The sequence below is a fragment of the Desmodus rotundus genome, chromosome 9 (assembly GCF_022682495.2).
Source record: "Desmodus rotundus isolate HL8 chromosome 9, HLdesRot8A.1, whole genome shotgun sequence".
Classification (NCBI taxonomy): Eukaryota; Metazoa; Chordata; class Mammalia; order Chiroptera; family Phyllostomidae; genus Desmodus; species Desmodus rotundus.
In genome coordinates, this window is record NC_071395.1 from 111,922,332 (window position 1) to 111,938,200 (window position 15,869).

General features: G+C 62.9%; 1 protein-coding gene across 1 annotated transcript; it reads right to left on the reverse strand.

Moving 5' to 3' along the window:
- Window positions 1-8,523: 8,523 nt before the first annotated feature.
- LGALS3BP (galectin 3 binding protein) lies at window positions 8,524-15,291 on the reverse strand. Its single transcript, XM_024553920.3, has 6 exons — window positions 15,135-15,291; window positions 13,514-13,668; window positions 12,818-13,009; window positions 12,095-12,226; window positions 10,469-10,721; window positions 8,524-9,951 (listed from the first exon to the last, which is right to left on the reverse strand). Exons 2-6 carry the CDS (start codon window positions 13,662-13,664, stop codon window positions 8,856-8,858), a joined length of 1,824 nt encoding a protein of 607 aa, XP_024409688.3. The 5' UTR covers window positions 13,665-13,668; window positions 15,135-15,291; the 3' UTR covers window positions 8,524-8,855.
- Between the last annotated feature and the right edge of the window lie 578 nt (window positions 15,292-15,869).

Genomic DNA, 15,869 nt, shown 5'->3' on the forward strand with positions numbered 1-15,869 from the left:
GGTTAGTAGTGTAGCCATCTCAAAATGGGTCCTCCAGGTCCCCGTTGAGCTGCCTCCACAGAAGATGCCATGTGGAATAAGGATAACAGTTCTTGGTGAGTCCTGCCCAAATTGCAGATATATGTGCAAAATAAAATATTTCATTATTAAGTTTTGGGGCAATTTGATATACAGAAATGGATAACTACAACAAGACTTCTGAAAAAGAGGCTCACTCTGCCTTTTAAATATGTGTAATGTAGCTGGAGTCCCTGCAGCCACTTTGGCACCATGAGGGAAGCCAGTGTGAGAATGAAGTTGGTGCTACAGGAGAGAGAAAGGTCAGGGGGCCCTGAACATGGTCCTCTGGACATGGCTGAACTGCCAGCTCCACCACCCACGAAGCCCACCCAGCCTCTGTACCTCCTGGCTGACAGGAACGAAACCACCCCCTCCAAAGTTTGAGCCTTTCTGAACTGGATTTGCTACTCACCCCCTAAAGCATCCCGACCCACCTGTGTACTCTCACTAACAGGGACCCTCACGTGGGTTGGAGCCGAGGGAAACACCTCCATCGGGGACGTTAGAGGAGTGACTATGGAGGCTCTGTGGGACTGGCCTGGGAAGGGCTGGGGACAGACAGCCCCATGGGAGGCCGCTGCAAAACCTTCAGGAAGACAAGGTGAGGGTCCAGGTGGTGGGTCTGCGGAAGGGCACTGCTGAGTGACAGTCCCCAGGTGCCACGCTCGGCACTACAGGATAGAGAGAGGTGCTGGATACCACCCCTGTTGGAGAAAGAACTGGATGAGCAATTCGGCTATTGGGAGTGACTTCCCCTCCCCTCCCCTCCCCTCCCCTCCCCTCCCCTCCCCTCCCCTCTGCTCCCACAGGCCTGGAACCTTCCCCGCCCATTGTCCTCAACTGTCTGGCTGTGAGGAGGGCTAGGAATTCCCCCAAGGGTGGGGGGCATGGGAGCTTCTAGGCCCAAGTGGCTCGGCAGCTGCAGGACTAGTCAGATGTCCACTGCCTGGAACGAGTGCCTCTCCCTGTTTCTGCCCGTTGTTCTCGGCTGGTCCCCACCCAGGCTGACCTCAGCCCATCCCACCCTGCAGGCAAGCGAGGCCGGCCCTCCCCCACCTCCCGTCTCACAGCTGGTAGTTGTTACAGGCCGGCAGATGTTTACCAAAGGCCTTGCTCTGCGTCTTCTCTCCTCTGGCACACAGATTCTTAAAGGGGCCCGGCCAGTTTTCCTCCTCCCAGGCCTCAGGGACCCCTTTCCCTCTGGATTCTTCCTGGGAGCATCCTCATGTGGAGAGCAGGTGTCAGGATGGGGACAGCGAGGGACAGCAGGCTGATTGCCTTGGCGGGAGGCTGGCCCCTGGGGCCTCCGCGGCTGGACCACCCTGACTGACTCCTTTCCCTCCTTGGAAAGTGTTCACCCCCACCCTGAGCAAGCTCAGCACAAGGCCCATTCCTGGGGGGCACCATGCCCAGGTCCTCCCGACTGGACCCCTCCCTGGTGGGTGAATAAACACAGGCATCCCAAGGTGTGGGCTGCCTGCAGCCCAGAAACACACCCACCCCCGCTACCGTGCAAAAATAAAGAAAATTGTCCTTAAAAGAGTGAAGCCTTCAAGTATTTTCAGAAAGTCTCTGCCCTCGCATGAGACCAGGTGGACTGCCTCTGCACATGTCCAACAGACTCCACCAAGGTCACGGGGGGGGGGGGCAGCCAGCCCGTGGGGTGGTCAGCGACAGACAAGTCCTCCTCACTGTCCCCCAGGCCGGGCCCCTGAGGAGGGCGGCCCTGCCTGACTGCAGAGTGCGCTTAGCGCACGGGCCAGCCCCCTTCTCATCCTTCCTGGGCCCCAGTCAACGCAAAGCCTTAGAATTATGGCGAAGCCTGAATCCCAAATGTACGTCGTTGCCTGGCACCAGGAGAGGCTCGGGAAAGCTGGCGGCAGGCGAGCGCGCAGCAGTGACGATGGAAGAGGCATCAGCTCCCTGCCCAAGGCTGACATTTTGTCCTCCACCCCAAATTCATGGGTCAAAAGCCCCCCCCACCCCGGGTGATGCTGTTAGGAGGTGGGACCTCAGGGAGATAAGTAGGTCATGGGGGTGGAGCCCCCACGAATGGGGTTAGTGCCCTTGTTAAAGGGTCCCAGAGAGCTCTTTCTCCCCTTCCACCCTGGGGGGCACAGCAGAAAAAGACAGCTGTGCACTAGGGCCCCACCAGACACCGGGGCTCTGGCCCTGGACCCCCAGCCCCCAGAACCGTGAGGACCGTGTTTCTGTTGCTCCTCAGCTCTGAGTCCACAGTGCTGTGACGGCAGCCCGAGGGGTGGGGAGAAAACACACCCTGGCCGCCGGGACCAGGGGACTGTGGCCCCTGCAAGCCCCCAGGCACCCTGTCAGGCAGTACAGGGGACAGCTCCCGGAGAGGCGGAGGAGTATCCAGGCCCACCTTGCAGAGACCAAGCTGAGACTCGGAGAGGCAGGACCTCCCACTGAAGGCCACACCACAAGGGCGCGGGGGTCAGGCCCAGAGGTGTCTCTAAATTGTCACAATCTTTTGCATCAGACCCACCTGGAATCAGGGGTCACCTTGCTCCTCTGTAGCTGCAGAGTGAGCAAGCAGCAGGTGTGGCCCAGGGGACGCTCCAGGGTAAGCAGGGACTCAGCTTTGGTGTAGCCACTTTCAAACAGGTACCGGATGGGAGGGAGGGTGTGGGAGGGCGAGGTCGCCAAAGGCCTCCCTGGGGAACTCAAGGCAGGCGTGGAGCGGCCCCAAAACACTGCAGGGAGATGAGAAAGCCATCCGCCTCATGAGATGGCCAAGGTCAAAAGCAGCCCTGGTTACCATCGCCACCCCCTAAGTCTCTGTGTTGCCAAGGCAACGCTCCTCCCTGGGCTCCGCATCCCCTTATGGGGTCTGCTGTGATTGAAGCAAAGCCTCTTGCACGTGGCTTCTTAGGGTGGGCTGGAGGCTGGTCTAATGGGGAACAGCTGTTCACACACCACACACACGGAATCCTAAGGGGCCGTCCCGCTCGCCACCCCCTGCCCAGCCTCCCTGCCCCCAGGCGAGGTTCTGGGGGAAAGAGGCCAAGTCCCTCCTCAGCTCCACACTTGTGACAACCTACCCCATATTTGGAGCACTCCTTGCCCAGACACCTGCCTTCTCCCACCCAGCCACCTCCCTCCCCCTGGGGTGGAGTCCAGGGAGCCAGCACAGAGCCTACCCCCCAGATGGGGGGGGTGGGGCTGTGGTATTGCGATGCCATAAGAAATTGCGTGTTAGGTTTTTTTCTTCCTGGTTCCTGGTGCAAGAGCTTATAAACCCTCTGGAATTTCCAGTGATGGGACAAGTGGAGCATCATTTGGTCTGGGTGCCCCGCCCCCTGCGACCACACCTGAGTTTATGCTAATGAGGGACTCCGGGAGGATGCGGGCCAGCTGCCAGAGGGCTGGACCGGGTGGTTAGAAGCTTGGAATGTTCAGCCCCACCCCGGACCTCAGGGGTGACCAGTGACCCTTCTAGCCTCTGGAGTGACACCTGCATGCAACCCCTGAATGATGGGGTTCCGGGGGCTTTCCCGAAAGTGAAGGCGTGGAGGCACTGGGAGGGCAGCAAACACAGGGAGGGCGTGGCACCCACACTCTCCGGGCGCCCCCCTCGCCTCCGCCCCGCACCCCACCCTGGGCATCTCTTCCCTCTGGCTGTTCCTGCATCAAACCCTTTTCATGGCAGACTGCTGATACTGTTTCCCTGAGTTCTGGGGCCGTTTTAGCAAATGATGAGACCTGGGGGAGGGCCGTGGGGACCCTCCCCTGACTCGCCCTTGGTGTCTTTAAGTGGGGTGGTCTTGTGGGAGGAAGATCTCAGCGGAGGGATTAATGTCAGAGAGCTGGGAAGTGGCTGGGAACGAGGCCCCAGAGCAGGTGTCGGGAGGGAGAAAAGCTCTCACTCGGTGTCGGAAGTGCGGCGGGAGCGCTGGGGTAGAGGGGCGCAGGAGCTTCACGAGCCACGGGGATCCCGACACCACCGCAGTGGTTGTTGGGCGCTCAGACCCGGGGCTTCGCGCTCCAGTGCCCAAGGGTCTCGGGGGCTCTGAGAACACAGGCTTCTGACTCCGCGGGCCTGGGGCCCCCCCGAGAATTTGCATCACCCGCAAGTTCCCTCGGTGTGCTGACGCTGCCCGTCAGGGACCCCACTTTGAGAACCGCAGGCTCACTCTATCCGAGAGCCGCAGCTGCCCTAAGCTGGTCCGTGGTCTCAAAGCTTCCCTCTCCCTCCAATTTCAGTTCCAAACAGGACCTGCGTGGACCTTTGGTGTGAACACGCGGGTAGACTCTGCTGCAACAAGACACAAGGAGGACCCCGTTCAACTCTGACTCTCATTCGAGGATCTGACTGCGGAGTTTGTGGATGGTATGGTGGGGGCAGACACCCCAGAGGGGCAGGCCACGCCCTGTGCAAGGATTATTACCAGGGGCCTGTAGAGTGTGTCTCAGGCTGGGGTCGGGCACCTGACTCGACACCAAAGACAGAGAGGCATTTCCAGAGGTCTGAGCCCCTGATCCCCAAAGTACCACCGGAGGACCAGCAGCCCTGGCCCTGCTGGGAGCCGGTTAGAAACCCGGATGTTTGGGCCCCTTTGAGCAACAACCCCAAGATCTGGGGCTCCTCCCAAGTGGAGAGACCTGAGGCATGCATAGGAATTAACCTTGTGAAGGGGAGGAGAAAGAATGTTCCAGAAAAAGAGATCGTGTGCATTCTAAGTAGGAAAAGGGCTCCACCATTAAGGACACTCTGGCAGTTCTCCACCCCTAAACTGGGGCGACCCACCCTCCAGTTTGCCAGGCTGGGGTCCCCTCAGAGGGTCCCAGGGAGTGGCGGGGGCTCCTCTCACTGGTGACACTGGGGGGTTATCTTGCTAAACTCCCAAGAGCAGATTTGCTTTTTATCATGTCAGTTCCAGCTTCCGCCCGAGCTGTGGAGCCTGGGCGGAGCCGGGGACGAGGCGGTGCCCAGGTGGGCCCTGTAAACAGGCGGTGGCCCAGTGGGGTCACCTTGGCTCCTGACCTCTGGCCCTGGAACTGTGAGGGAGTGGACCTGGGTGGGTGTAGGCCCCCCGGTCTGTGGTGACTTGTGACGGCAGCCCCAGGACATCCACACCGGCCCTGACTCTTCCTCTCGCGCCGCGAGGCAAGTCTGGCATCCGGGCGGCCCTGGCTCAGAGGCGGCAGGACAGGATGGGGACCTGGACCCCCTGCCCCAGCAGGTTTGAGGCTGCCTCTAGGGCTGAGTGGGGGTCTGGGGTGCTGCAAGCTCAGCTGAGGTGGGGATGGGCAGCTCGCTCCTGGCTGTCCTGCTCGAGCAAGTTCCCATGAGAAGCCAGGCAGGGCCATTGACTCAACTGCACTCTCCCTGCCTGACCCTGGGCTGTGCACTGGGGCCCGAGTCCTGGGGCTCCTCAACCCCTCTGGACTGGCCGACCTGCCTCCAGGAGACCCCTCAGTCCCGCAGGTCAGCAGCTTTGCCCTTGCCCAGACCCTCCCTGGGACAGCTCCCCTCTTTTCTCTCTTGAGATCACAGCCCGTGGGGGTCACTGTGGCCAACACCAGGGCCGCGTCCTCCCAGCAGCTCTCCTTCCCAGCATGCGCTGCGCCATCCTTCACACGGCTGCCTGCCGTTCGCTCCTCTCCTGCAGGCAGAGACCCCAGGCCTCTGGCTCCTGCCCGGCTCGCCCCAGGGGCCTCCACGGGAGCCTCTGCCCCACTGGCTGCGTCCACACCTGGGGCGGGCACCCGGGCAGGCGGGATCGCAGGGCGCGGGGGGTGGGGTGCAGGGACAGGGAGCCAGAGGCAGCTCCACATTCTTTCCTGCGTTTTGCAGCTACCACGGGCTTGGCTCCCAGCTCCTGGAACTGCCCACCCCCCACCCCAGTGACGTCCTTTCAGAAGATCAGCTGCTGCTACATCTAACCTTTTCGGCCCAGCTCTCACAGAGGCCCAGGGTAGGCCACCCTCTCTCAGGCCACATGGGTGGGGCACAACAAAGTCACCTTGAATTCCAGACATTTCATGGAACCACAAGCATGTTGGTGGCCAAAACCTGGGTGTGGGGTCAGAGTGGCACGGAGAGGCGTTTGAAGGGCTCTCAGTGCCAGAGTCCCTGCGGGTCCCCTCCCCCAGCAGAGGCTCGGACACGGGTCACACGCTCCTCATCCCAACCGCGTGCTCCCCAAACCAGTAACTGCGGCAGAGAAAGTGGGGGTCCCGCGGTCCCTTCCTGGGATCACCCCAGGGTGCTCACCACGCAGCCAGGCACACGGGCCTGCAGACGGAAGGGGCCAGGTGGGGAGTGAGGGACAGCGAGCTCTGGGGAGAGGACAAAGGCAGACATCTTGGGATGGTCACAGAGGCTGAGGACAGTCCAGTGACCATCCCCCAGAAGGCCCCTCCTGTAGCACCGCTGTCACCCACGGGCGTTGGGGGGCTGCTCTGGGGGTGTCACTCTGCCCCCGCTCCCGCCACAAGGGCCTGTTCTGCGGGCCCTCCAGGTGGCCTTGGTGGCAGGGGGGAGGCTGCTGCACTCTGACATCCTCTGTGACACGCGCTCATCAGCCCTCTCCCGGCACCTTGTGCAGCCAGGCGGGGCGGCCACAGTGACCCTTCAACTAGGGAATCAACATTCACTGACAGTTTAGAGGGGCCCTCCCCATCCCCCACACTGCCCGGCTCGTAACGTGTGACACACAGTGGCTAATGGATAGGAAGGCTGAGACAAACTCTAGGATGACAGCAGCTGGGCTGATGACAGGGCAGCCCATATCAGCCGACCCTGGACACCTCGTTTCCAGACTCCTTACTAAACCCTTGTACCAGTTACTACCAGTCCCCCCCGCCCCCAGCAACAAGCAAACACCCCACCCAGCCCCACCCTTCCGTCCGAGGTGCTGGCCCAGCTCCTGGCCAGTCCCTGGTTCTGGAACACCAGGGTGGCGCCGGGCAGTGGGGCCAGGCCCCCAGGGGCCAAGGCGTGCTTCTGGTCCCTGAAATTCTGGGCTCTGCTGGTTTAGGGGGTTTGACATCCAACAGAGGGATGTTTCCACCGAGAGGCACCTTCGCGTCCCACTGAATTGGAAGGCAGCCCACGCCCCTGCATGGGGTTCCTCGCACCCTTGGGTGAAGAAGGAGGGACGGAGGGCTGTGGTGGGCCGGCCCAGCCTGACCCTCAGGGGAAGCAGCTGCCACTCAAAAGGGCCAGGTGCAGGGAAGGAGCTCAAGACTCCTCAGGGAGTCTCCTCAAAACAGAGCCACAGCCCTCGCTGAGGGTGGAAGATGCCGGTTCCGACCGGCCCGTCTTTGCCGCTGGGGGGCTGGCTGCGGGCTGGGACCACACACCGGGCAGAGAGGCTGTGCTCATGCCCGCACCTCATCTGCGTTCTGCCCACGGCGCCGCCTTCGCTGTGTCTGCCGTGTGTTTATGCGAAAGTTTCCTTTCTGTTTTCTTGCTCTGACAGCCGTATTGGTGCCGGGCAGCAGTCAATTAAAGTGTGCCTCGGGTTTGCCATGGAAGTGGCGGCGACGGTGGACATGGGGCTGGGCACCGAGTCCGAGGCTGGGGCCTGGGGCCCGCTCTGGGGAAGCGTGAAGCTGCACTGCGGGTGGAGGTGGGGAGCTGTGTCTCTGCTTTTGTTGGTGAGTGCCCTGAGGAAGGAAGGTGTGTGGCGGGCTCCCTGCTGCCTAGCATCTGAGCTGCCCTCCCTTTGGGTGAGCTGTGTGCCGCCTCCCCTTCCTGAGGCCAGAGCACTCCAGAGCCCCGGCCCAGGGCGGCAGGCAGGCCCGTGGTGTGAGCTGGGCCGCCCAGACGCTCCGGCCTGGGACCCTGTGCCTGGGTGTGTGTACACGAAGGAGCAGGGACAGATCGGACCGCCTCCCCTGCCCTCGGGGGAGCAGGCTTCAGCGCCCGGAACCCAGTGGTGGTGTTCTAGCGGGATGTCCCCATGGGACCCCAGGCCGGTCCCCCTGCCTTTGTTTGCCTCGATTCTGGGGTCCCCCGGTGCCTTCTTGCACAGCCTTCTTCCCCTGACCCACCCTGTGGCAGGTTTCTTACTGTGGTCAAGTACCTCGCTGATGGGCATCTAAGTTGTTTGCAAATTTTCACCCAGCCGAAGAACGCCGACAGGCCAATCCTCGTCCCTCGTCTCTGCCCACGGGAAGGATTCATGCAGGAAAGGCCCGCACACCTGCTGTTCCTTCTACCTGGAGCACGCCCTCCTCCCGTTTCCAGACACCGCTGCTCCCCAGTCCGCGTCTCTGCGCAGAGTCCAGGGTGACGCGGTGCTGGCCTGCGCCCCCCACCCCCACCACCGCAGTCACCCCACTTGTAAATGCCCAGGGTGTGTCTCCTTGTGCTCACTTGCTTTGCCCTTTTTGTGAGGACAGGGGCTGGGTCTGCTCCTTCCCCGGGCCCCGGGGCCTAGCACACCCAACACCTGAGTGCGTAATGGACTCGAAAGCATGAACGAGAGAACCTGGGGGCCACAATGCGATTTTAATGATCAATTGTTGAAAGGGACAAGAGAGGACGGAGCAAGTGAAAAGCAGCGTGGGAAGTCCAGGGGCCACCCCACTCATGTCCTGTAGCTTCCCAACTCGCGGGTGGGCGGGCGGCCAGACGGCAGGAGAGCTGGGGATCCCTGGCAGGCCCAGCCATTTCTTTATGCTCGTAAAGGTCAGCGGCGGCAGGGGGACCCCTGGAGGCCGGTTGTGGGAGGCGAGAGAAGAAGGAGCTGGGCTGGGCTCTCGGCCGTAGCCTCGCTCCTCTGCCTTCCTGCCTTCGGTGGGGGTCAGGGGCAGCCTCCCGTCTAGTCCACACCCGAGGAGTTGGTCAGGTAGAAGGGGCGGATGACCACTCGGAAGCTGCTGAAGGGCCCTCCTGGGCAGGGGAAGAAGGAAGCTCTCCTGGAGCTGTTGCTGTCCAGGGCGCTGGGGATCACGGCCTTCCCGCCCCTGAAGTCGGTGACGTCGGCCACAAAGCGGCCCCTGCAGAGCACCAGGGCTTTGTTTCCGTAGCCGATGGTGGGGTCCGAGTATCCCGAGCTGGAGAGGCCCAGGACGGGGACCTCATCAGAGGAGCATGAGAATCCGTAGTACTGGCAGCTCTGGACGGTGGACAGGTAGAAGGGAGACCAGGAGACGCGACGGGCCTGGAAGAGGAAGCTGGGGTGTGCGGGGGTCCCGAAGGACTGGTAGGGGTTCTGTTGGTAGGGGGCATAATAGCCGTAGCGGTAGGAGGGGTAATAGTTATAGCTGTTGGAATCTCGGGAACGCTTCTCCAAGGACGAGCTCCAGGTGGCCGAGGTGTAAAGGCGGGGCTGGTAGGCATCCTCGGTGAGGTTCAGACCTCTGTACTGCGCCAGCAGCCGGAGGGGCACGGTGTGGAACTCCAGGGCCTGCAGAATCCGCATCTGGAAGAGCGCCTGGTGGCTCCAGTACAGGCTCAGGTTGAACTGCAGCTGGAAGAGGTCCTCGGGCAGCATCATGGGGAAGCGGACCTTCTCCAGCAGCCCTTCCATGTCCCTGCGGCTGGCTCCCGTCTCCTGGCTCCAGGCGTCGATGGCCGTCAGCAGTGCCACCTCGCTGGTCACGGCCAGCTCGCTCCTGGACAGCAGGTCGAGGAGCAGGGCCGTGGGGACACGTGGCCAGGCCTCGGCCCCCGTGAGGGCCTCGAAGTTCCAGGCCAGGAACTGCACGCACAGGCCCTCCAGCACGGGGTCCCGGGAGGCCAGCGCGTAGGCGTAAAGGTCTAAGGCGGTCTGGAAGGAGGGGTCCTGGGGGAGGAGGATGGCGAAGAGGCTTGCGCAGTGGCGCTGCAGCTGCTTGGCGCCGAAGGCGGAGGCCAGCTTGTGGAAACACTTCACGGTGGACAGGGAGACGTCTACCCTTCGGGAATAGAAGTACCTGGGGGGGCGGGGGGGAGGTAGAGCTGAGCGCCTGGTTCCACCCCCTCCCTCCTGAGGCCTTCTGGGGCCCGACTGGAACAAGAGGCCAGCTCGCCGCAGCCTCTTTGCCTTGGGGGAGGGAAGGGGAGAGAGAGAGCTTTGCCCCCTGAGCTCTGCGGAAGGGACACAGACACCCTGAGCCCGGAAGGCTGACTGGGTCCCTGCCTCATTCTCAGACCATCCGAGAAATAAGTCCCATTGGGACAGCACAGCCTAGTGACCAGACTTGTATGCTGGGCTGGAAAGAAACTGTTCTGATCAGTTTCAATCGCCACCTGTCTCCTCCTGGGTCACTTTCATCCAGGTAAAGCCAGGTAAGTCATAAGAAGGAGGGAAAACAGTTTTTAATATATGTAATTTTTTAAGTCCGTGATTTCAAAGCCCATCCCCTAGGAGACCCCCTCGTGGTCACAGAGTGGACACTCCCAAGCAGGGTGATCTGGCGTGGAGCCCTGGGGACACTGCCCAGTGCTCACCTGACAAAGTCTCTGACGACAGGCAGGCACTCGGCGTCCACCTCCATGGTGACCAGGTGGCCCGGCTCCTTCCACAGGGCCTGGGCCTCAGGGTTGCTGGCCAGGATCAGCCTGTGGGCACACATACGCAGGTGCTCGGCGTCCTGGGCCTTCACTACGATGGACAGGTCGCAGCCCCTCTGGCTGTCAAAGATCCCCGCAAGAGCCGCGGGGAGCTCGCCGGATAGGTCGAGGGTATAGACACCTCTGGTTTCTACGAAGGGGCAGAGGGAATGCACCACGCTCAGGGCAAAGCTCGCGGACCAGCAGTGGGCCTGTCCCATCCTTGCTCTGTGACCCGGAAGTACTTTTCCTTCCGGAGTCAGTTTCTTCCCTTAAATTGTGGCCTGACCCTACCTAATCTACTCAGAAAGGCTCCTGGGGAGACGAGGGAAGGCTGCCCTGGAAGACAGGGTGCCCTTGCCCTATGTGGCCCAGGGTGTCCCCCCACACCCGTCAAACACCCTGGGTTAACTCCTCTGCTCCCCAAATTCAGGCAGCCCCTCCAGGTGGGGGATTTGAAGGTGCTGACTTCCAGAGGCCAAGGCCCCAGGCTTTTAAAATCCCAGCCAATCAATTGATTGCCTAGATGTGACCTTCTGAAGCCAGAACCTTCCCCCCAGCATGAGGGTCTGAGACTGAGCATCTTACGGCGACCCAAGGCTAGGACTGTGGGGTCCTTAGCAGCCTCCTCAAGGGGGCTGAGGGCAGTGTGAGGGAATGAGCTCCCTTCCCCACCCCCTCCCAAAGCCTCCTGGGAATTACATCCATCTGTTCTGTCTCTGCCACACACACGTTTCCATCAGTCCTGACATTTAAGCCAGGTGTGTCCAGCGCCCCCTTCCTCCCCACCACACTTGACTCTCAGGCCTCCTTGGCGTTCCCTTGCCTCCAGGTCCTGCCGTAGCTGCTTCCTGCCCTGCACCCCACCCAGCCCAAGCACTCCTCTGCACCCCTTCCCAGCGCGAGCTTCCACTCCGCTGGACCTGGATATCCTGACTTCCCCTTAGGGGTGCACATGCCTCCCAGGTCCCTTGTGCAAGTCCAGGAAGAAGCCACAGGTGGGCGTGAGAGAGCAAAGAACAACTAAACCCCATCCCCACCCAAGGCTGAAAACCAGAGCAGGGGTGGGGGGGGGCCTGCAGGTCTGACGGAGCAGGAGCAGGCAGGGGCTGGGCTGTCAATCACCAGGCCTCCACCCCAGGGAGAAACGCCCCGGCACATCCAGCGAGCTGTCGGCAGGCGAGGCGCTGTGTGGCCGGCTTCAGACGGCGGGTGTGAGAGAGAAGCCTGAGATCTGTGGACGTCGTGGACATTTGGGACACGGCTCACTGCCCGACAGTCGGGGCACAGGGAGCATTTCTCAGCAGGTCCTGGGAAGGGCGGTTGTGGGGGGACCTTGGGGCTGGTGGCTGTGAGACTGGGTTCTGCAGGCTTCCCGCCCTCTTCTGCAGGGCGGGCGTCACTGGTGAACCTGTGCACAGGTGTGTGATGGGCTTGGAGGGCTCCCCGGAGGGGCGGGGAGCGGCACGACACGCTCCAGGGGCCTGGCACTTTGGGGGCCCGGGTGGGGTGAGCCCCGCGTACCATTGCTGCAGACGACACCGGCGTCCTGGCTGTGCCCGCACTTGCTGGTCAGCCAGCCCAGGGATGAGCAGTTGGCCAGTGAGGACTCTGTCCCCGTGCACTGCACTTCGTCCAGCATGACAGGGCCGGTTCCTGAGGGGACAGCAAAACGGGCACTGGGGTGGGTCCCGAGACCATGCCGCTGCTCCGAGGAGCCTGGCGGACAGGCACGGATCCGCCTTAGGGCCCTGAACCTGAAGCGCTGTGTTGTGCCCTGCCGGTCTCTGACGAGGAAAGACCAGTGACAACCCAGCAAGTATCACTAGTGTGGCACTGGGCATGAGCTAGCCTGCCTTCCGACGGAGTCTGCCTGCCTCACGGATAGCGAGTTACCGGCAGTCTTGGTGATTCTCCTTTTTTGAGACTCTCGGCCACCATGCCCATGGCAACCTTCCCGCCACAGATTTCCCTTCTAGGGGTGAGTGGCTTCAGGAAGGTAAAGGCCTAGCCATTAGCTTCCGGGCTTCGGGGAAGGGTCGCAGCCACTCCCTGCAGTGATGCCTCGCCCCAGCTGCGGACAGTGTGCCTGTGAGCTGCGTGGCAGCCCCTTCCCAGCACTGGGTGTCGTGTGATTCAGGATGTCTGCCAGTGTGGAGGGAGAGGGGGCCCTTCTCATGGCCCAGGGAGTGGTCCCCCCACCCCTGGGACCGGCTGTTCGGGAGGAATGGGGGCTGGCGGGCCTACCTGGCCCAAAGGCGGCTTGGCCCAGGGCCTCAGTGGCGTTCTCGAATCCCAGGGCTCGGCAGACGACGCTGGCGTCCAGCAGGTCCCACAGGTTGTCACACACAGTCCCCCACTGGCCTTGGTAGAAGATCTCCACGCGGCCCTGGTTGGTGGTGTCCCCATCGGCCAGCCGCATGTCACCATCGTTCGCGCCTGCAGGGCCCCCAAGGAGCACAAAGGTCAGCCTGGGGGTGGCCGTGCACCAGGCAAGAGCTGCTGGGGAGGCGTGGGGGTGCTGGGGTCACAGGCTCCCTGGAAACCCAGGCAGGATATGCCAGGTGCAGAGAGAAGGTGGGTCCCAGCCTCACCCCGTGCTTCCAGGACTCAGCCTGCTGCTCCCCTGCCTGCCCCTGCCAGGGTGGACTGGTCAGAGGGCAATTCGCAGCTGGGGGCAGCAGGCCTCCGTGGGGCTGCCAGGAGGAGCAAGGCCTCCGGGCCTCAGGGGTGAAGAGCAGGCAGACTGGCGCCCGGGGCACCAACTTCAAGTCCCCCAGGGTTTCCTTGGTGGCCCCCAGAAGGTAAAGCCACACGAGTTGGGACAACTGGGATGTCAAGCAGGAGAGGGAGCCCAAGCTGACCCCAGGGACCAGCTCTGGGCAGAACGCTGCCTCGATCTTCTGCAAGGAGGGCGGGAAGACCATGTGGGGCTCAGCTCACCTCGAGTCCCTGCGACCAGCAGCCACACCCAGAAGAGCCGAGGCAGGGCCATGGCACGGCCGGGGAGGCCCTCTCGCTGCAGGAGACGGCGGCAGCAGGGGACGGCAGAGCTGGGCGGCTGTGGACAGGCCCGGCCTCCTCCAGCGCTCATGCTGCTGTGGACGGGCAGAGGGCGGCGAGCGGTGGAGGGTGAGTGAGGGGGTAAGTGCCCAGATGAGGGGGGTGGGCTGGGAGTGTCTCCAGGCAGCAAGGACAGAGGACACAGGAGCCCATCTCAGAAAACCAGGCCCTGGGTGTGGCTGTCAGTTGGGGCAGGTGGGAGGCCAGGGCTCTATCTTCAGGGAAGAGCCAGGCTGGGACCCAGGGCCGATAAAGAAGGGAGGGGAGCAAGAGTAGGGAGAGGCCAGGGAAACCCCACCTCGGGGTGGGGGGTGGGGCTGGGCAGCAGGGACAGCTGCCAGGCTGGAGGGGGGGTGGGGGAGGGCGGGGGAGGGAGGGGTCAGGGCTGAGGCCCGCTCTGACCCTGTGGCTGGGGTGGGGTGTGATGGGAACAGGAAGCAGATGGGGAGGACGAGTCCACTGGCTCGGTGTGGGCCTAGCACTGGCACCGCCGAGGTCAGGGTCCTCAAGAGACAGAGGCTGGAAGAGGCTGCGGGCCACCAAGGCCCCTGGGTCAGCCAGGGCGGGGGAGGGGGCAGGGCTCCCACTTTTCGCCCTGAGTGCTCCCTCTCCAACCCAGCCTTCTCCTGCCCTGCCCCTCCCACCGCCCACTGCCCCGCCCCTGGTCCTCTGGTTTAGTAGGAATCCTGTGACTCGGGACCACTGTCTGAGGCCCAGCAAGCAGGGGACGAGACCACTCTTGTGGGTGGCCCTGAGGCAGCCCCCCAGCCTCCTGGCACGCTGACTCGGTCCACGGGTGTTAGTGGCGGTCCCTGGGCCCGATCTGCTCACACGCACGGCTCATGGAGCCTTTCCCATGATCCTTGGGAGCTGCCTGGTGAAGCCCACCTTACAGGCACACGAGCTGGACCCCAGTCACTGGCTCCTGTCACATGGCTTGTGACGGCAGGGGCTGGGGTGGCCAGCTGTCTGGCATGCTGGGGCCTGTCCTGGTGTTAGCGCTGCAAGCGCCGTGTCCTGGGACATGGTCTCTCAGCCCCAGGCAGACTGGACGGTCCTCCGCCCTCTGCATGCCCTGGGAGTGGCAGCCACCAGGTTCATCCCCCGGGACAGGGCCCTGGACAAATGGCCAGCCAAGCACCCCACGCACAGTGTGCAAACATCGCTGCCTTGGGGTGGCAGGGCCAGCGTTCCCACGCGACCCCTAGGGCTGCCTGCCTCTGGCCCCCAGGGTGCCTCTGTGCAGGTCAGGAAAAGGGGCTGGTCCTTTGGGCGGTACGGCCTGCACAAGTCCAGGAGATGGGCGTGGGCTGGATCCCCCTCGAGCCATGAGCAACACGCCCCACGGAGGCCCTGTGGGCCTGGGAGCAGTGGTGCCGAGCCCTGGGCTTGGGAGGTGCACCCGATCCCCCGCTGGGTGCACACAGGAAGGCTTGGCCCCCATCGGGTGACACCATGTAGGGAGAGGAACAGTTTCCTGAGAGCAAGAGGCGCAGCTCACCTGCCGGGGCTGCTGGTGGCGGTCCGGGCCCACCTCCCTGCTGCAGGGTCTCTCTGCAGACTGTCCTCCAACCAGAAAACCTGTGGGCAGCCTGGTCCCGAGGAACACTTCAGGAAACAGCAGCAGTCTAGTTTCGATTACCAGCAACCACGTGACGTAGGGTTCTCCTGGGGTTGGCCGCCCACCGGCCCTGCACACCCTCCCCCTCCTCAGCTCTGAGGGCGGGTGCTGGTGTTGGCAGCCGCCCAAGGAGGCAGCCTGGTTGACTTGCCACTGGAGCAAGACGGCTGACAGCCTCTGTGGAATAATGTAAAAGATGGGCCACCCTGGGCCAGCCCAGGGCAAGGGAGGTGGGAAGGGCAGGAAGCAGAGAGGAGGGGAGGAGGGTGGGCAGCCTGCAATACTGAAGCCAGGGGCTCCCTCTGAGCACGTCGAGCCCTTTCCTGGGTCTTGCGCGTGGCCAGCCGGCTGGACACCAATGGGGTGGCCAATCACCGGTGAGTCTACCCCGCTCCAAGCTCCTGACATGCCTCAGTTCATGGAGGGGCTGCAGCCAGTGAGGCTGCACGGTGCCGTCCGGGGTGGTGGCCCAGACACCTGAGCCGGCACGCCCAGGTGTGCCACCAGTGAGGAGCTGGACCCCACATGCAGCAAAGGCCCCAGGGCCCGTCCGTGTTCATCCCCGCAGTGTGCCGTCTGCCCTAACAAGGGTCACTGTCCCTGTGTCTCACCCCC